Here is a 20,887-nt window from a genome sequence, read left to right on the forward strand (position 1 = left end):
CCACTTGCTCTGTTTGTAAGCTGCACACTGCGTGTTGTTCATGCATGGAGCGTGTGTGAGTGCCTGATGCAGTAGCCCTGCTGAGCGTGTCACTCACATACATCTCTGGCCCTGGCTTATACACCACCTTGAGGTTGTAGTTTTGTAGGGCCAGTAGCATGCTCTGCAGTCGTTTTGGGGCATTCAGGAGAGGCTTGCTGAATATAGCAATAAGGGGCTTGTGATCTGTCTCTGCAGTAATATTGTCGCTCCCGTACAGGTAGTGGTGGAAGCGTTGGTATGCAAACACAATGCTGAGGCACTCCTTCTCTATCTGGGCATAGTTCTGCTCTGTTGGGGTGAGTGCCCTAGAGGCGAATGCCACAGGCTGGCCCTCCTGCATGAGGCAACAGCCAAGTCCATACTGGCTTGAGTCACTCTGAATCGTGACAGGTGTTGACACATTGTAGTATCGCAGTACAGGTGTCTGGGTGACCAGTTGTTTTATTTCCCTCACCGCTGTGTCATGTTTTGGGAGCCAATGCCAGATGGTGTCCTTGTCCATGAGCCTCCTCAGTGGCTCACACACTTCAGAGAGCCGCGGTAGGAATTTGGCCAGGTAGGTGACGAATACGACGAAGCACTGCACTCCCTTCACGTCAGATGGGTGGGGCATTTCCAAGACAGCCTTCACTTTATCAGGATCAGCCTTCAATCAGGTGGAGGATAAGATGTGCCCATGAAAGCGGACCTCTGGCACTTTAAACTGAAGCTTTTTTATGCTTAGCCTTAGCTTGACCTGTCTGCATCTGACCATCAGGGCCAGCAGCTTGGCGTCATGGTCACATTCTGCCTCCTCATCACTGTCCCCACAGCCCACTACGAGGATGTCATCTGCTATGGGTTCCACGCCACTGAGTCCCATCAACTGCTCATGCTGTTTCCGCTGATACACCTCTGGAGCCACGGAGACACCAAACGGAAGCTTCAACCACCTCTTCCTGCCCCAGGGTGTCCAAAAGGTGGTCATGTAGCTGCTGAGCTCGTCGAGCTTGCACTGCAGGAAGGCATCTCTGGCATCCACGAGCATGAAGACTCTGGCCTTTGGGAGCTTGTAAAGAACATCCTCCAACGTGGGCATAATGTAATGTGAAAGTCGCAGAGCCCGGTTGAGATGTTTAGGATCAATGCATATCCGTAGCTTGTCTGGTTTCTTGACGATAATCATATTACTTATCCAGACTGTAGGCTCGGTGACAGATATGATGTGGCCATCTGCTTCATATTTGTCAAGCTGAGCCTTCGTAGCTGCTTTCATGACCACTGGTACATTGCGGGGTGCACACTGGACAGGCTGGATTGCTGCGTCCAACTCAAAGTGGACTTCCCCGGGAACTGACTTGACCGGTGCATTGAAGACATCATGGTACTTGCTTAGGAGTGTCTCCTTGCTCAGGGGCCCAGCCTGGACTTTGTCTATAATGTTAAGATCAGCTGGGACGGTGAAGTTAATAAGCCCAAGACGCTTGCATGTAGAACCTGACAGTGATGGCTGTTGACTAGCCTCAACTATTTTTGGCCCCTGAATCTAGCTGGCATTGCTGTGGTTTATTATTAAGTAGCAGAGGGACAAACCACTTTTGTCCTTTTGCCCTTACTGCCCCTAGCATATACATCCTCTGTGCTGTCATTCCCTTCATCTGTGTTTGTTTCCATGGAGTGCACTTTACCCTCCTTTCTCTTGCTTTTCATGCAGACCCTTGCGAAGTGATTAGCTGTACCACAGGATTTGCATAGGATTTGCAACAGAGTTGGCTGTAGTATTAGCATTAGCTGTGGCAAAGGGGAATTTCTTTACTGGCTGCCTGAATGTAGCATTGACATTGTCCGTATGTTGCCTTTCTAGCTCCATGGACCTTATCCGTATATCAGTAAGTTCTGCTGCACGGCATGTCTCCACTGCCAAGGCCAGCGTCAGGTCACGTTCTCTCAGCAAACGTCTGCGGTGCCCTCATCAGTTATGCCAAGCACAATCTTATCTCTGATCAGTTCATCTCTTAAAGCATCATAGTCACATGTAGCCGCCTTTTCCCTTAATCTTGTGACAAAGCTGTCAATTGACTCCCCGTCCTCCTGTTTGCAACGACCGAAAACACAACGCTCGTAGATGACGTTCTTTGCTGGCGTAAAGTAATGTTCAAGAGCATCAAGAATAGCTATAGCGTTGCCTTGCTGAGTTGCTGTTAGGTTCAGGTTGTGTTTGTATACATGTCGGCATTCAGTTCCCATTATAGTCCACAAAGTGGCAGCCACTACCTCATCTTCCTTTTCCAGAAGTCCCGTTGCTAGTGCATAGTCCTCCCATTCACCTCTAAACGTATCCCAGTTCGTGCTCCAATCCCCGCTGAGCTTCATAACGGCGGGAGGGGGAATGTTCGCTGCCATATCTAACCGGTGCTAACAACACTGAAGCTGACTAGCAAACTCACTCTAGCTAAGGCCAATTCCAGCTAAATTTTACTCAAATAAGCATTTGTTTGGTAAACCAGAACAGGTGACTCTAATTTGCGGAAAGCATGGTTATCCGACTCCATGTTTGAATGTTAAATGACGAGACAGAGGCATTGATGCGAGAAACCAGTCTTGTTCAGTACATCACAACACCGCCGGGTATCTCAAGCACCCCGGTAAAACACAAGAGTTGCAGTAAAGAACATTTACCAACAGGTGGCATCACTGTGCCATCTTACACACATAACATCGGTGTCCCTAAACCGGGACAGTTATTGCGAACGTGCGCTAATCAAATCAACGAACGTGCGCTAATCAAATCAAATTAGTCAAATGCTCCGAATACAACAGGTGTAGAACTTACAATGAAATGTAAGTTTCCTATCCTAGGAATACCTAGGATAGGATAAAGTAATCCTTCTCACCCCCCCCCCCCTCCCCTTAAAAGACCTAGATGCACTATTGTAAAGTGGCTGTTCCACTGGATGTCATAAGGTGAAAGCACCAATTTGTAAGTCGCTAAATGACTTAAATGTAAATGATGTAAATGTAAATGCTTCCTTACGAGCCCCTAACCAACAATGCAGTTTTAAAAAATATGGATAAAAATAAGAAATATAAGTAACAAGTAATTAAAGAGCAGCAGTAAAATAACAATAGTGAGACTATATACAGGGGGGTACCGGTAAAGAGTCAATGTGCGGGGGCAACAGTTAGTTGAGGTAGTAGGTAGAGTTATTAAAGTGACTATGCATAGTGACCAGAATGACGTTTTAAGTAACAGACAACTTTCCAGGACATAGGCATGTCTTATATCGGCAGGAAGTTGACATTCTTGTTCATCTAACTGCTTTCTCCAATATACTGTAGCTATTACGGTGAAAAAAATACCATGCTACTGTTTGAGGAGAGGGCACAACAACAAAACGCTTTTATCACAGCAACTGGTTTGATACATTCACCTCTGAAGGTAAATAATGTACTTACTTACATTCAGTAGTCTTGCTCTGATTTGTCATCCTGAGGGTCACAGAGATAAAAGGTAGCATAGTTTTGTTTGATAAAATCCATTTTTATATTCAAATGTAGGATCTGGGTTCCACAGTTTGAACCCTGCGGTCTCTGGAACACATGTTTGTTAGTTTGTATTATCTTTTACCAGATCTAATATGTTATACTCTCCTACAATAAGATCACATTTCCACAAACTTCTAAGTGTTTCCTTTCAAATAGTATCCAGAATTATGCATATCCTTGCTTCAGGTCCTGAGCTACAGGCAGTTAGATTTGCGTATGTCATTTTAGACGAAAATTTAAAAATGGGGTATGATCTTTAAATCCCACTGAATTACTTCTGACTCGTGTACAGATTCATGTTGTTACTCCTATGACCAGAGAAAGTGAAATATTCCTCGATATTATAAAAGACACAGGCCGCAAATAATAACAATGAAAGCTTAACGAAACATTTTCTGGCTTATAAAACTATTAAACAAAGTGTTGACAGTGCTGAATAACAACTTATACATGAACTTACTCATAAAAACAGCAGATCTTGCTCTATTCGTTGAGCCTCTCTCTAGTCATTGTTTTTAAACGGTTTGAAATCTCACATTATCACATTTGTTGTGCGTTCGAGGCTTTTTTTTACAGTCCATTCTGCGAGGAAACTGTGCGGACACGGTGATCTGAGCTGTCTGATTGGCCAGAAGTAGGCATATAGGTACATTTGATTTTCTCCCTGGGTCTGCCGGGTAGGCGGAGTTCTACATTCAGACACATTGAATGGTTCAAAATTGGAAGGTTTTCTGAATTCAAGTGCCCCTACCGCCAACAGCGCGAAACGAATACAAAAATTGGGAATTCAAGGTTTTACCGATGGGTTTTTACCAGAAATGTTTGGTGCGATTGAGTATCTCTCTGGCTGTAGCGTTCACTTTCAATTATAATACAGCGCTATGAGACTAAAGGCAGTCCTTGTTTTTCAAAACAAGAGTTGAGCTTGAAATTCAAAAGTTTATCAAACAGACCGGCCGCCATAAATCGGACTTTAGTAAAATGTTGTAATATAACAAGCTAATGAGCCTAAATTACAATGCATGACCATGAGCATTATTTATTTATGCTAATTTATTTCAGTTATTCGTCAACGCGAATGGGCCCCTCCCCCACCCCACATCTTTGGTCTCTTAGCAACTGTATTGTAAACTATCAACATCGATGTGATGTTGTTTTCTATGCTGCTGCCAGTAACGTGGCTAGTGTGGTTCGATTTGCTTTATTTAAGTGGTGTTTAAGTTCAGAGGAGGTATGTTGTTTTCCTTTAGGCCTAACGTAATGTTTTCTTGATAAAATGTTTTATCTGCATGGAATCTTTATCTTTTTGTAGCTAACGTTAAGTACATTATATCTAAAAGTAAACTACACTAGACATTAGGCAACTGTTAATGTAGGTAGCAAATAGTAATATTGTCCTAACGTTAGTGGTAAATGTGTTTGTGATGCTGAATTGACCGATGTTATAGTGTTAATTTGGGCATGATGTTTTATTGTTTAATAAGATTCCCCCCTGTCTATGGCAGTATGTCTGCAGAGGTGGCCATACAGCCCCTGGAGGATGTTAGCCCCCAAATTATGTGCTCCAGTCCCCAACCCAGTCCACAGCCCCGGGCCAAAGTGCTCAGGGAGGACCTCCTAAAGATCCTGGACCCTTCACGGAAGAAGCTGTCATCCTTGGAGACGCAGCGCATCGCAGGGGTGCTGGAAGACTGCATCGCCAGGGTGGAGACGGTAGCCTTGCTGCCGGCTGTGCTGTCCCGCCTGGGAGGGCTGTCTGTGGGGTTGGAGTTGGAGGGGGCCTTACAGGAGCACCAGCACCTTGGAGAGAGGCTGGGGGGCCTGGGGCAGAAGCTGGTTGAGGGGGAGGCAGGGGAGAGAACGAGAGAAGAGTTAGAAAGGGCCATCCCCAGCTCACTGAGGAACGTGCTCAGACTGCTGAGAGCTCATCCAGCCACCACCCGAGCCCTGAGGGGTGAGGCAGAGGTAGGGGGGCAGGGGGTGAGTGAAGGGGTGCGAGGGCTGGTAGGGGGGCTGCAGGAGTTACGGGGGGTGCTGTTAGAGAAACTGCTCACGAGCCCGTCCGAGGAACGTCAAAGAACACGCTACATGCAGGAGGTTTCGCTGCGCCATGGCAACAACATGGAGCTGGTTGCTACACTGGAGATGGAAGTCGCTGCCGCCATCAAAGACAGAGATGCTGAGGTGCCGATACAGTTTTCATTGTCATTATACGACTGTTTGTATTACACCAGAGGTTAAACCTTGAAAGATTTAACCCATGATAATTCTATCTCAGTTCTCCAAAACGTAATCTCTCTACTTTCTCTGCTGCTCTCTCCATCTTTCTCTCTCACTCTTGTCTCCTCCTCTCTTCTACACTCTCTTCTCACCCCCCTACTCCCTGCTCTCTAAGACCTCTAAGAAAAATGAGGTGATCAGGAAGTTGAAGAGCTCTCTGCACCAGATGGAGAAGATCTCTGAGGACTTTGTGTTGCGGACACAGCAAGATGCCGACAAGCAGAACCAGTCAGACGCTAAGACCTCACAGGGGAGGCGGGCCCGCATGCAGCAGGAAGCCAATCAGCTGAGAGTTCAGCTTAACAACCTGATTTCTGAGAACCGCGAGGTAGAGACTTCGCTCCGTAAGGTGGGAGATCCCAGAAATAGAGCCCTAGCCCCTGCTCCTTATCTAAATCATTTTATATGCATGCAGTAGATCCTGCAGTGCGAAATATAACTTTTTCAATGTTGTTCTCCTCCCCTCCTGGCAGAAAAAATATAAAGTGGAGACAGAAATAGAGAACTGGATCCAGAAGTATGATGCTGATATGGGAGAGAAACAGGTAGACTGACCCTAAAAAATCCTAACAAATCTTCCACTGAGAAACAGCAATTAATAATATGATTTTAGTGATGCTTAGTAAATCCCCACCCCCCTCTCTATCTCTCTCTCTGTGTTGTCTGCTCCCTCCCAGTTTGAGCTGGAGGACATGACAAGGGTCTATGAGGAGGAGAAGGAGGAGCTGAGAGAGCTAGAGGAGGCGTATGCTGTCCTGGAGCAGGAGTTCAGTCAGATCCAGGAGGAGCGGCGTTTGGCCGAGGAGAGGAGGGAGGAGGAGCAGAAAGAGCTGGAAAAGAAGAGCCGTGCATCCACCATTATCCAGGCTTACTGGAGGGGCCACCGTGTCCGTAAGGCCATGAGGGGGAAGGGCAAGAAGGGTAGCAAGGGCAAGAAGGGAAAAGGCAAGAAGGGCAAATAACAGCCCTGTGGAAAACTCGGCTAGACAAGGACAGTCCATTATTCCAGCATGGTTTTTATATTTGTGGGAAAGAAGTGTCAGCTCTCCAAAAACACATCCATTTTCCTTTTCTCCTTTTGTACGTTTTCCTTTTAGGTGTCAGAGTTTATTCCAATAAATACTGTGCAACGAAGTTCTTGATTACTATTGTATGATTACTACCCTGTGTTTGATGTTATCTATTTTTAAGTGTTTCTTAAAAGAAAAGGGAATTTTGTTAAACCATTGTTTAAAAATATGTTTTATTGAAACATGTACAGTATTGTATTAATGAATCAGTTTAAATGGAACTCAACAATTTATAGTTGTTATGCAAAATTGGTCAGAATAGTAGAAAACTGGCACCATGCAATTGTTGGATACATTTGATCAAGGCTTGAGAAACACTAAACAGTTTGGCCCTCTATTGATATGTATAGTTAGTATTCCCTACAGTTGCCACTAGGTGTCAGTACTAGACTGATTGCAGAAGTATTATTGTCATCATGCTACGTTTGCTCCACAGCAGTGGTGTAAAGTCGTTTTTAGGGGTATCTGTACTTTACTATTTATATTTTTGACAACTTTTACTCCATTACATTCTTAAAGAAAATATGTACTTTTTACTCCTATACATTTTCCCTGACACCCAAAAGTACTACCGGTAGTTACATTTTGAATGCTCAGGCAGGACATCAATATGGTCCAATTCACAAACCTAACAATATAAAGCTTTGCCATCCCTACGGTCTCTGATCTGGCGGACTAACTAAACACAAATACTGTGTTTGTTTGTAAATTATGTCTGAGTGTTGGAATGTGCACCTGGCTCTCCGTAAATAAAATAAACAAGACAATTGTGCTGTCTGGTTTGCTTAATATAAGGAATTTGATATATTGCATATATAGCAAGTATGACAAGTTATTTTTTCACCACTATTTAAGTACATGTACAACCATATACTTTTAGACTTAAACTCAAGTTGTTTTTTACTGGGTGACATTCACTTTTACTTGAGTTATTTTCTATTAAGGTATCTTGTATGTACTTTTCCCACCACTGCTGCACAGAGTGCTGCCCATAACATTACTATCTGTGTGAAAACAATACAAGACATGGATTGAAATCTCCAATAATAAGAACTGCAGGATCCTCTGTCTAGATCATTCTCCACCTGTTCACTTCAAATTGGCTTTAGTAGTGGCATGAGAAGGGCTCTGTTTGAGGTTGTTCACTATGGCAGACTGGTCTTGGATGAAGAGCTGGATCTGGAGAGGAAAACACATTTTGATTTTACTGTTAACAAATTAATATGTCTGCTACTCTAAATCACTGTGACATCAGTATCCTTCTCTAACTGTGACATCACTAACCTTCTCTAGCTGTGACATAAATGTGACATAACTGACCTTCAGCTGTGTCATCCATAGGCATAGAATGAATAGAACGGGAATCCCTTTCAAGTCAATGATGGCATAATGGGGGGGACTGGAGGCCATTGTGAGTGTACCCATAGGAACAAAGCAGGAAGTAAAAGCAAGAGGTGTATCCTTCAATCTGTGCTATGAATTTTTGAATCAACTTAACTGACATTACAAAATACACACAGTGGCCAGTTTATTAGGTACACCACCCCGTTCTAGAAAACGGTTCGCTCCTACAGACAGTGAATCACGTGGCCATGACTTGCTATATAAAGCAGGCAGACAGGCATTCAGTTACAGTTCGATTGAACGTTAGAAGGGGCTAAATGAGTGACCTAGGCGACTTTTAGCGTGGTATGATCATCGGTGCCAGTCTCGTGAAACGGCTGGCCTCCTGGGCTTTTCATTCGCCACAGTGTGTAGGGTTTACTGATAATGGTACGACAAACAAAAAACATCTAGTCAGCGGCAGTCCTGTGGGTGAAAACAGCTTGTTGATGAGAGGTCGAAGGAGAATAGCAAGAATCTTGCAAGCTAAATGGGTGGGTAACAAACACACAAATAACTGCGCAGTACAACAGCGGTGTGCAGAACAGCACCTTGGAACACACAACTCGTCAGTCCTTGTCACGGTTGGGCTATTGCAACAAACAACCACACCGGGTTCCACTCCTATCAGCTAGAAGAAGCTGCTCCAGGGGGCACGTTATCACCATCACTGGACAATTGAGGAGTGGAAAAACATTGTCTGGTCCAATGAATCCTGGTTCCTGTTGGATCATGCTGATGGCAGAGTCAGGATTTGGCGATAGCAGCATGAGTCCATGGCCCCAGCCTGCCTAGTGTGAACGGTACAGGCTGGTGGCGGTGGTGTAATGGTGTGGGGAATGTTTTCCTGGCACACGTTAGCTCCCTTGATACCAATGGAGCAATGTTTCCATGTTTCAAAGAATTCAGACTGTTCTGGAGGCGAAGGGGTTCAGACCCGGTACTTGATGGGTCTAACTAATAAATTTGCCACTGAGTGTAAATTTGATTGCATGAGCCACATCAGTAAGTATAATTTTAATGAACATTCTACATTAATAAGGAAATGATTGCATCACAATACCAGGCAGCCATTGCGAGGGTACCCATGAGTTTACCAGTCAAATTGACAAGTTTTAAGTTGTCATGTGCACTAGTACAGTGAAATGGCTTTCTTGCTTGCTCTTTCCCAACAATGCAGTAATCAATATCAGTAATACTATAATTGTTTTAAATAAAAAAGTAAAGTAGAACAAAAACACATGAAAAATAGAAGAACACAAGTGTTAGTTCCCTGCCATATTGACACTTGATATTGGAAGTTCCAGGGTCAGTGCCAAAACCACATGGTTTCAATGTGTTTGAGGCCATTCCATTCGCTCCGTTAGAAGCTGTTCAGGAGCCTGTTGGTTTCAGACTTGATGTTCCGGTACCAATTGCCGTGCGGAAGCAGAGAGGACTATGGCTTGGGTCTATGGCTTGGGTCTATGGCTTGGGTGACTGGAGTCTTTCAACAACTATTTGGGCCTTCCTTTCACACTGCCTTATATAGAGGTCCTGGATCGCAGGAAACTTGGCCTCAGTGGTGTACAAGGCTTTCTACACCACCCTCTGTAGTGCCATGCGATCAAAGGCGGTGCAGTTACCATACCAAGCAGTGATGCAGCCGGTCAGTATTCTCTCAATGGTGCAGCTGTAGAACTTTTTGAGGATCTGAGGGCCCATGCCAAATCTTTTCAACCTCCTGAGGGGGAAGAATTGCTGTTGCGCTTTCTTCTCGATTGTTTGCGTGTGTGTCGACCAAGTCCTTTGTAATTTGGTAATCAAGGAAGCTCTCGACCAGCTCCACTGCAGTCCCGTTTCCTGTAATCCACAATCAGTACCTTGGTCTTACTGCCTAGAAGCCCGTCATCCTGGAGTCGCCTCTTCACTGTTGAAGTTGAGACGGGTGTTTGCGAGTCCTATTTAATGAAGCTGCCAATTGAGGACTTGTGAGGCATCTGTTTCTCAAACTAAACACTCTAATGTACTTGTCCTCTTGCTCAGTTGTGCACCGGGGCCTCCCACTCCTCTTTCTATTCTGGTTAGAGACAGTTTGTGCTGTTCTGTGAAGGGAGTAGTACACAGCGTTGTACAAGATCTTCAGTTTCTTGGCAATTTCTCACATGGAATAGCCTTCATTTCTGAGGACAAGAATAGACTGACAAGTATCATAAAAAAGTTTTGTTTCTGGCCATTTTGAGCCTGTAATCGAACCCACAAATGCTGATGCTCCAGATACTCAACTAGTCTAAAAAAGGCCAGTTGTATTGCTTCTTTAATCAGAACAACAGTTTTCTGCTGTGCTAACATAATTGCAAAAGGGTTTTCTAATGACAATTAGCCTTTTAAAATGATAAACTTGGATTAGCTAACACAACGTGCCATTGGAACACAGGAGTGATGGTTGCTGATAATGGGCCTCTGTACGCCTATGTCACGCCCGTCGTAATGAATGGACCATGGTGGTGGTATGCGTACATTATCCTTTAAAAAATAAACACAGAACAAAAACAACAAACTACCAACCGAAACGTGACGCTACTGGTGTGCACACAGGCAACTAACTGTAGACAAGATCCCACAAATCACAATGGGGAAATGGCTAGCTAAATATGATCCCCAATCAGAGACAACGATAAACAGCTGCCTCTGATTGGGAACCATATCAGGCCACCATAGAAATACAATTCACCTAGATGACCCACCCAAGTCACTATCACGCCCCAACCAACATAGAGAATAAACAGCTTACTATGGTCAGGGCGTGACAGCCTATGTTTAAAGATCTGCCGTTTCCAGCTACAATAGTAATTTACAACATTAACAATGTCTACACTGTATTTCTGATCATTTTGACGGACCAAAAATGTACTTTTCTTTCAAAACAAGGACATTTCTAATTGACTCCAAACGTTTGAACGGAAGTGTAGGTATTCCTCTTTTCTAGGGGGTTGAGGTTAGTGTGGAGTGCAATTGAGATTGCACCATCTATAGATCTGTTGGAGTGGTATGCAAATTGGAGTGGGTCTAGGGTGTCTGGGATGATGGAGTTGATGTGGGTTGATGTGTATCAGGGAAAGAGGTTCAAAGTATGTTCTATTCATTCTATTTCTATCACTAACCTTCACTATCTGTGACATCACAAACCTCCATCTGTAACATCACAGTGACATCACTGACCTTCTCCAGCTGTGACATCACAAACCTTCTCCAGCTGTGACATCACTGACCTTTTCCAGCGGTGACATCACAAACATAGTCCATCTGTTACATCACAAACCTCAATCTATGACATAATAACATCACTAACCTTCTTTAGCTGTGTCTCTGTGTCATCGATGGCCACGTCCTTTTCCTGCCCTGTGGTCCCACCCATCATGTGGTAGAGGTTAAGGGTCACCACTTTAATTTGGCCCAATAAAAGCGTCTCCTTCGCCGCTGTGGTCTGGATGTGATACCACGTGTTCTCCTGAACAAAAAACATTGTTTATATTCTGGATAGAGAGACATGGACTATAATCAATTGTAAATCCGTGACCCATCTAAAGGGATTGTCACTAGTTACCACAGCCACAAAGGCATATTGGCTATATCGTAAACATTAATGACACCAAAAAGTTGCTTTTTGGTCTTAATTTAAGGTGAGGGATAGGCATAAGGATAGTGTTGTTAAGGTTAGTGTTAGGTTTAAAATCAGATATTGAGAAGATAAATTGTAGAAACAGGTTTAGCCATAATTAGGACTTTGTGGCTGTGGTAACTAGTGACGACCCTCTAGTGACTACCCTCTAGTGACGACCCTGTGAATGCGTGATCAGGTCTGGTACCCATCTGAGAGCGTTGGAGCGTATCTGGTCCAGCTCTGTCTGTAGCTGAGACAACAGGTTATTCTTCTGCAGAATGCTGCAGCTCTGCTGCTCTGTGTGTCTCTGTAGCGCCCCCCGCTGGCCATCAGCTTGCTCCTGCACCTCACTCTCCCTCTGCCGCAGCTGCTCTTTGGTGGATAGCAGGGTGGCAAACCTCCCCAGTAACTCCCACACATCCTCATACTACATACACACACACACATGTACACATTATACATTTGAAGCTAAGGTTTGTGGTTGAGGCTAAGGGTGACGGGATGTTCAATCAGGATGTGGAGAGGTTTAGGGTAAGGGTTTGGGTTTGGGTTTGGGTTGAAGCTAGGGTTAGGGTTGTGGTTGAGGCTAAGGGTGACGGGATGTTCAATCAGGATGTGGAGAGGTTTAGGTAAGGGTTTGGGTTTGGGTTTGGGTTGAAGCTAGGGTTAGGGTTGTGGTTGAGGCTAAGGGTGACGGGATGTTCAATCAGGATGTGGAGAGGTTTAGGGTAAGGGTTTGGGTTTGGGTTGAAGCTAGGGTTAGGGTTGTGGTTGAGGCTAAGGGTGACGGGATGTTCAATCAGGATGTGGAGAGGTTTAGGGTAAGGGTTTGGGTTTGGGTTTGGGTTGAAGCTAGGGTTAGGGTTGTGGTTGAGGCTAAGGGTGACGGGATGTTCAATCAGGATGTGGAGAGGTTTAGGGTAAGGGTTTGGGTTTGGGTTTGGGTTGAAGCTAGGGTTAGGGTTGTGGTTGAGGCTAAGGGTGACGGGATGTTCAATCGGGATGTGGAGAGGTTTTAGGGTAAGGGTTTGGGTTTGGGTTTGGGGTGAAGCTAGGGTTAGGGTTGTGGTTGAGGCTAAGGGTGACGGGATGTTCAATCGGGATGTGGAGAGGTTTAGGGTAAGGGTTTGGGTTTGGGTTTGGGTTTGGGTTTGGGTTGAAGCTAGGGTTAGGGTTGTGGTTGAGGCTAAGGGTGACGGGATGTTCAATCGGGATGTGGAGAGGTTTAGGGTAAGGGTTTGGGTTTGGGTTAGGGTTGAAGCTAGGTTTAGGGTTGAACCGGGATGTGGACATGAAGCTAGGGTTAGGATTGAGGCTAGGGTTAAGGTTTCAGGTTAGGATTGTGGTTGAGGCTAGGGTTAGGGTTATGGTTGAGGCTAGGGTTAGGGTTATGGTTGAGGCTAGGGTTAGGGTTATGGTTGAGGCTAGGGTTAGGGTTATGGTTGAGGCTAGGGTTAGGGTTATGGTTGAGGCTAGGGTTAGGGTTATGGTTGAGGCTAGGGTTAGGGTTGTGGTTGAGGCTAGGGTTAGGGTTATGGTTGAGGCTAGGGTTAAGGTTTCAGGTTAGGGTTGTGGTTGAGGCTAGGGTTAGGGTTATGGTTGAGGCTAGGGTTAGGGTTATGGTTGAGGCTAGGGTTAGGGTTATGGTTGAGGCTAGGGTTAGGGTTGTGGTTGAGGCTAGGGTTAGGGTTATGGTTGAGGCTAGGGTTAAGGTTTCAGGTTAGGGTTGTGGTTGAGGCTAGGGTTAAGGTTTCAGGTTAGGGTTGTGGTTGAGGCTAAGGGTGACGGGATGTTCAATCGGGATGTGGAGAGGTTTAGGGTAAGGGTTTGGGTTTGGGTTTGGGTTGAAGCTAGGGTTAGGGTTGTGGTTGAGGCTAAGGGTGACGAGATGTTCAATCGGGATGTGGAGAGGTTTAGGGTAAGGGTTTGGGTTTGGGTTTGGGTTTGGGTTGAAGCTAGGGTTAGGGTTGTGGTTGAGGCTAAGGGTGACGGGATGTTCAATCGGGATGTGGAGAGGTTTAGGGTAAGGGTTTGGGTTTGGGTTAGGGTTGAAGCTAGGTTTAGGGTTGAACCGGGATGTGGACATGAAGCTAGGGTTAGGATTGAGGCTAGGGTTAAGGTTTCAGGTTAGGATTGTGGTTGAGGCTAGGGTTAGGGTTATGGTTGAGGCTAGGGTTAGGGTTATGGTTGAGGCTAGGGTTAGGGTTATGGTTGAGGCTAGGGTTAGGGTTATGGTTGAGGCTAGGGTTAGGGTTATGGTTGAGGCTAGGGTTAGGGTTATGGTTGAGGCTAGGGTTAGGGTTATGGTTGAGGCTAGGGTTAGGGTTATGGTTGAGGCTAGGGTTAGGGTTGTGGTTGAGGCTAGGGTTAGGGTTATGGTTGAGGCTAGGGTTAAGGTTTCAGGTTAGGTTTGTGGTTGAGGCTAGGGTTAGGGTTATGGTTGAGGCTAGGGTTAGGGTTATGGTTGAGGCTAGGGTTAGGGTTATGGTTGAGGCTAGGGTTAGGGTTGTGGTTGAGGCTAGGGTTAGGGTTATGGTTGAGGCTAGGGTTAAGGTTTCAGGTTAGGGTTGTGGTTGAGGCTAGGGTTAAGGTTTCAGGTTAGGGTTGTAGTTGAGGCTAGGGTTAGGGTTATGGTTAAACAGGGATATGGACATGGCATAAGCAACACGCGTGAGCTGGTAGATTATTTGATTATAAAAATGTAACTTCCAAGAGAAAGCAAGTGCCATGATCCCACAGGAAACACGGTATGTTTTTTAAATTTAAATTCTCTGGAGTTGAGAACAGATCAGATGAACTGGGGGGGGGGGGGTAATACCCAGAAGAGAGGAAAGATAGAGGGGGGGTTCAGTTTAGCACAGTAGTGCGAATAGGGTGTTTTTAGTGAATGCCAGGCTTGGGTACCTTGGCCAGTCTGAGGACCTGTTCCAGAAAGGTCCAGTAGAAGGCACTCTTCTCCACCCTGCGCTGCAGCCTCAATCTCCAGGCCTCCAGGACATCACACTCCTCCTTCAGTTTTTCTATCTCTCCCTCCTTCTGACGCACAGCATCCCTCTCTCTCTCTGCCTTCTTCTCACCCCGACCACGCTTTGAGTCGTTTTCCTGCAAGATGGCACATTTGATTACAATGTTTTTTCCAGAGTCTGTGTGTTTCAGTGCTTGTGTGTGTGCGTGTGTGTGTGTTAGCCACCAACTTTGAGGAATTTGTCAAATTTGAGCAGCGACTCCTTCAGTTTCTCCTCCTTCTTCTTCACCTCATCTCTCCGCCTTTGCAAACTCTCCGTCTTTAACTCAAACTCCTGTGACACACACACACACACACACACACACACACACACACACACACACACACACACACACACACACACACACACACACACACACACACACACATAATATCCCAGGTACACACACAATATCACACACAATATCCCTAACTACGATAGTCACATTTTTGTCACAGGTTCTCATGATTATGAGTACTATGAATAAGAACGTAGCTCCTACCTCTCTGTGTGTCTGGAGCTGTTTATCCACCTCTCTGATCTCTCTCTGTTTCTCAATCATCCGTGTGGCTCCGCTCATCAGACCTCTGTCCCGCACAGGCACTTTCCTACACACATAAGCACGAAAGTACGCATGCAGAAACGCACGCACACACGCATACACACAGAACCTTCTGTGGACATCAATCTGTGTTCCTTCTCTCAACCCCACTAGCAGAGAGCATACTAACACAAACACAAACAAACTCACATTAAGAGGTGTTCCTCAAAGACAGTATGGAAATAATCCTCCAGATCCAATGCCATTATCTCTGCTGTCTCCAGGGAGTTTCTGATCTTCAGTTAGAAACTTAAGCAGCTTTCCCTTTGGATTTCTTTATACCTTGCTGTACAATCCAGTCTCTATGGCAACACATAGACAAAGCCTCTGTCGCCCCCAGTGGCAAACTACTGACATAGACGCTCCACTACTGTGTGTGTATGTGTTTGTGTGTCTGTGTCTGTGCCTGTGTGTGTGTGTGTGTGTGTGTGTGTGTGTGTGTGTGTTTGTGTGTTTGTGTGTGTGTGTGTGTGTGTTTGTGTGTGTGTGTGTGTGTGTGTGCGGGGGACCCCTTTTGTGATAGCAAATTCATCAGAGACCCCCCCATAATCAAGTCAAATCAAATTTTATTTGTCAAATGCGCCGAATACAACAGGTATTACCGTGAAATGCTTACTCACAAGCCCTTAACCAACAATGCAGTTATAAGAAAATTGAGTTAAGAAAATATTTAATAAAAAATAAAAAAAAGTAAAAACAAATAATAAAATAAAAAAGTAACTCAATTAAATAAAAATAAAAATAATGAGGGGGTACCGGTGGTACCGGTACCAAGTCAATGTGAGGGGTTACAGGTTAGTCGAGGTAATTTGTACATATAGGTAGGGGTAAAGTGATTATGCACTGATAAAAAACAGTGAGTAGCAGCAGTGTAAAAACAAAGAGGGGTCAATGAATATAGTCCAGATGGACATTTGATTAATTATCCAGCAGTATTTTGGCTTGGGGGTAGAAGCTGTTAAGGAGCCTTTTGGACCTAGACTTGGTGCTCTGGTACCGCTTGTCGTGCGGTAACAGAGAGAACAGTCTATGACTTGGGTGAGTGGAGTTTGTGACAATTGTTTTGGGCCTTCCTAGTATATGCAGTTGAAGTCGGAAGTTTACATACACTTAGGTTGGAGTCATTAAAACTCGTTTTTCAACCACTCCACAAATGTCTTGTTAACAAACTATACTGTAGTTTTGGCAAGTCGGTTAAGGACATCTACTTTGTGCATGACACAAGTAATGTTTTCCAACAATTGTTTACAGACAGATTATTTCACTTATAATTCACTGTATCACAATTCCAGTGGGTCAGAAGTTTACATACACCAAGTTGACTGGGCCTTTAAACAGCTTGGAAAATGTCATGGCTTTAGACGCTTCTGATAGGCTAATTGACATCATTTGAGTCAATTGGAGGTGTACCTGTGAATGTATTTCAAGGCCTACCTTCAAACTCAGTGCCTCTTTTCTTGACATCATGGGAAAATCAATATAAATCAGCCAAGACCTCAGAAAAAAAACTTGTAGACCTCCACAAGTCTGGTTCATCCTTGGGAGCAATGTCCAAACGCCTGAAGGTACCACGTTCATCTGTACAAACAATAGTACGCAAGTATAAACACCATGGGACCACTCAGTCGTCATACCGCTCAGGAAGGAGACGCGCTCTGTCTCCTAGAGATGAACGCACTTTGGTGCGAAAAGTGCAAATCAATCTCAAAACAACAGCAAAGGACCTTGTGAAGATGCTGGAGGAAACAGGTACAAAAGTATCTATATCCACAGTAAAACGAGTCCTATATCGACAACCTTAAAGACAGCTCAGCAAGGAAGAAGCCACTCCTCCAAAACCACCATAAAAAACAAGACTACGGTTTCCAACTGCACATGCGGACAAAGATTGTACTTTTTCGAGAAATGTCCTCTGGTCTGATGAAACAAAAATAGAACTGTTTGGCCATAATGACCATCGTTATGTTAGGAGGAAAATGGGGTCGCTTGCAAGCCGAAGAACACCATCCCAACTGTGAAGCACGGGGGTGGCAGCATCATGTTGTGGGGGTGCTTTGCTGCAAGAGTGACTGGTGCACTTCACAAAATAGATAGTATCATGAGGAATTGAAAATTATGTGGATATATTGAAGCAACATCTCAAGACATCATCAGTCAGGAAGTTAAAGCTTGGTCACAAATGGGTCTTCCAAATGGATAATGACCCCAAGCATACTTCCAAAGTTGTGGCAAAATGGCTTAAGGACAACAAATTCAAGGTATTGGAGTGGCCATCACAAAGCCCTGACCTCAATCCCATATAAAATTTGTGGGCAGAACTGAAAAAGCATGTGCGAGCAAGGAGGCCTACAAACCTGACTCAGTTACAGCAGCTCTGTCAAGAGGAATGGGCCAAAATTCACCCAATTTATTGTGGGAAGCTTGTGGAAGGCTACCCAAAATGTTTGACCCAAGTTATAGACAATGCTACCTAATACTAATTGAGTGTATGTAAACGTCTGAGAAATAAAAGCTGAAATAAATAATTCTCTCTACTATTATTCTGACATTTCACATTCTTAAAATAAAGTGGTGATCCTAACTGACCTAAGACAGGGAATGTTAACTAGAATTAAACGTCAGGAATTGTGAAAAACTGAGTTTAAATGTATTTGGCTCAGGTGTATGTAAACTTCCGACTTCAACTGTAGGTTCTGGATGGCAGGAAGCTTGGCCCTGGTGATGTACTGGGCTTTACACACTACCCTCTGTAATGCCTTTTGGTCGGATGCCGAACAGTTGCCATACCAGGCGGTGATGCAATTTGTCAGGATGCTCTCGATGGTGCAGCTGTATAACTTGTTGACAATCTGGGTACTCATGCCAAATCTTTTCAGTCTCTTGAGGGGGAAAAGTTTTTGTCGTGCCTTCTTCACGACTTTCGTGATGTGTTTGGACCGTGATCGTTTGTTGGTGATGTGGACACCAAGGAACTTGAAACTCTCGACCCGCTCCACTACAGCCACGTCGATATGAATGGGGGCGTGTTCAGCCATCCTTTTCCTGTAGTCCACGATCATCTCCTTTGTCTTGCTCACATTGAGGGAGAGGTTGTTGTCTATGACCTCCTCCCTATAGGCTGTCTCATCGTTGTCGGTGATCAGGCCTACCACTAATGTGTCATTAGCAAACTATATTAAGGTGTTGGAGTCATGCTAAGCACGCACCCCTGTTTGATGCCATTCCATTCGCTCCGTTAGAAGCTGTTCAGGAGCCTGTTGGTGTCGGACTTGATGCTCCGGTACCACTTGCCGTGCGGAAGCAGAGAGAACTATGGCTTGGGTCTATGGCTTGTTTGACTGGAGTATTTTAACAACTATCTGGGCCTTCCTTTCACACCGCCTTATATATAGGTCCTGGATGGCAGGAAACTTGGCCCCAGTGGTGTACAAGGCTGTCTACACCACCCTCTGTAGTGCCATGCAATCAAAGGCAGTGCAGTTGCCCTACCACACAGTGATGCAGCTGGTCAAGATGCTCTCAATGCTGCAGCTGTAGAACCTTTTGAGGATTTGAGGGCCCATGCCAAATCTTTTCAACCTCCTGAGGGAGAAGAGGTGCTGTTGCGCTTTCTTCATGGCTGTTTGTGTGCGTGTCGACCATTTTAAGTCCTTATTAATGTAGACACCAAGGAACATTAATGTAGACACCAAGGAACTTGAAGCTCTCGACCTGCTCCACTGTAGCCCCGTTTCCTGTAGTCCATGATCAGCTCCTTGGTCTTACTGACGTTGAGGGAGAGGTTGTTGTCCTGGCACCACACTGACAGGTCACTGACCTCCTCCCTATAGGCTGTCTCATCGTCATCGTCACTGGTGATCAGGCCTACCACCGTCGTGCCGTCAGAAAACTTGATGGTGGTGTTGTAGTTGTGCGTGGCCACACAGTCGTGGGTGAACAGCGAGTACAGGAGGGGACTAAGCACACACCCTTGTGGGGCCCCTGTGTTGAGAGTCAACGTGGTGGAGGTAATGTTGCCTATCCTCCCCACCTTGGGGCGGCCCGTCAGGAATTCCAGGATCCAGTTGCAGGGTGAAGTGTTTATTTCTCAGGGTCATCACCTTAGTGATGAGCTTTGTTGGCACTATGGTGAGCTGTAGTCAATGAACAGCATTCTCACATAGGTGTTCCTTTTGTCTAGGTGGGAAGGGGCAGTGCGGAGTGCGATTGAGATTTTGTCATCTGTGGATCTGTTGTGGTGGTATGCAAACTGGAGTGGTTCTAGGGTTTCCGGCATGATGGTGTTAATGTGAGACATGACCAGCCTTTCAAAGCACTTCATGGCTACCGACGTGAGTGCTACGGGGTGGTTGTTATTTAGGTAGGTTATCTTCGCTTTGTTGGGTACAGGGACTATGGTGGTCTGCTTGGAACATGTAGGTATTACAGACTGGGTCAGGGAGTGTTTGAAAATGTCAGTGAAGACACTCGCCAACTGGTCAGCAAATGCTCTGACTACACATCTTGGTAATCTGTCTGGCCCAGAACAGAACACAACTTGAGTGAGATAAACAATAGCATACAAGGAGTTCAATTGTAGATTAATAATATGATATTGTATTGTATTACACACTCTAAACTTATTCCACGGACCCCTTGGCCAAAATGTGTTTAAACCGTTGTTAGTAATATTCATTCAAAAAAAGTGAGATCTGATCATGGACCCCTTGCAGTACATTTGCAGACCCCACTTTGAGAACCCCTCTAATAATGCATGTGGTCTGTTTTACACGCTGTCTCTCTTTCTCTCTCTCTACTTCTATGTATAGCCTACCTGCATATCTATAGCAGGATCTATATCTTTAGACTATATTTTTCACGACACAGAATCACTCCAGATAGCCTCAAGAGGTGTGAGTGTGCGTAAGTGGGGGCTTCTACGGGGAGGACAGCTCATAATGATGGCTGGAATGGAATCAATGGAATGGTATCAAACACATTAAACGAGTGGTTTCCATGTGGTTGATACCATTCCTTTGACTCCATTCCAGACATTATTATGAGCCGTCCTCCCCTCAGAAGCCTCCACTGGCGTGCTTGCGTGCATGCATGCGTGTATTTGTGTGTGTGTGTATTTCTCTCATCTGACTAATGTCTGCTAACAAAGAGAGAAAAGTGTAATATCGTGACTTGAAGCTGTAATATCACACCTGATATCCCACATTTCTCTGGGGACTGTGACACAGCTAATATAGGCAGGCGTGTTAAGTGACTATAACTGATCCTCACTGACTAGTTTCTACCTGTGATCCAGAGGGCAGTGTCATCTTCAGACTGCAGACAGTAAACAGCTCAGTGG

At 45.0% G+C, this 20,887-nt stretch overlaps 2 protein-coding genes across 5 annotated transcripts in view; one reads left to right on the top strand and one right to left on the bottom strand.

The window, feature by feature from the left end:
• The window catches only part of iqcd (IQ motif containing D), a 23,636-nt gene extending 15,952 nt beyond the window's left edge, over positions 1-7,684 (top strand). Inside the window, exons 1-5 of one of the 4 annotated variants that reach the window (XM_029678275.2) lie at positions 4,177-4,798; positions 5,073-5,751; positions 5,963-6,196; positions 6,321-6,392; positions 6,525-7,684. In XM_029678275.2, the coding sequence (XP_029534135.1) occupies positions 5,074-5,751; positions 5,963-6,196; positions 6,321-6,392; positions 6,525-6,809 (1,269 nt within the window). In that variant the 5' untranslated portion in view covers positions 4,177-4,798; position 5,073 and the 3' untranslated portion in view covers positions 6,810-7,684. Of the gene's footprint in view, positions 1-4,176; positions 5,752-5,962; positions 6,197-6,320; positions 6,393-6,524 lie in introns of those variants that run through there. The other 3 variants (XM_029678276.2, XM_029678273.2, XM_029678274.2) reach the window with 3 other exon arrangements.
• Positions 7,074-15,842, bottom strand: cfap73 (cilia and flagella associated protein 73). Its single transcript, XM_029678277.2, has 7 exons — positions 15,700-15,842; positions 15,451-15,556; positions 15,138-15,242; positions 14,848-15,045; positions 12,149-12,370; positions 11,632-11,790; positions 7,074-8,096 (listed from the first exon to the last, which is right to left on the bottom strand). The coding sequence occupies exons 1-7, from the start codon at positions 15,753-15,755 to the stop codon at positions 8,007-8,009; spliced, it is 936 nt and encodes a 311-aa protein (XP_029534137.1). The 5' UTR covers positions 15,756-15,842; the 3' UTR covers positions 7,074-8,006.
• Positions 15,843-20,887: the final 5,045 nt, after the last annotated feature.

This window comes from Oncorhynchus nerka, linkage group LG13, assembly GCF_034236695.1.
Source record: "Oncorhynchus nerka isolate Pitt River linkage group LG13, Oner_Uvic_2.0, whole genome shotgun sequence".
NCBI classification, from domain to species: Eukaryota; Metazoa; Chordata; class Actinopteri; order Salmoniformes; family Salmonidae; genus Oncorhynchus; species Oncorhynchus nerka.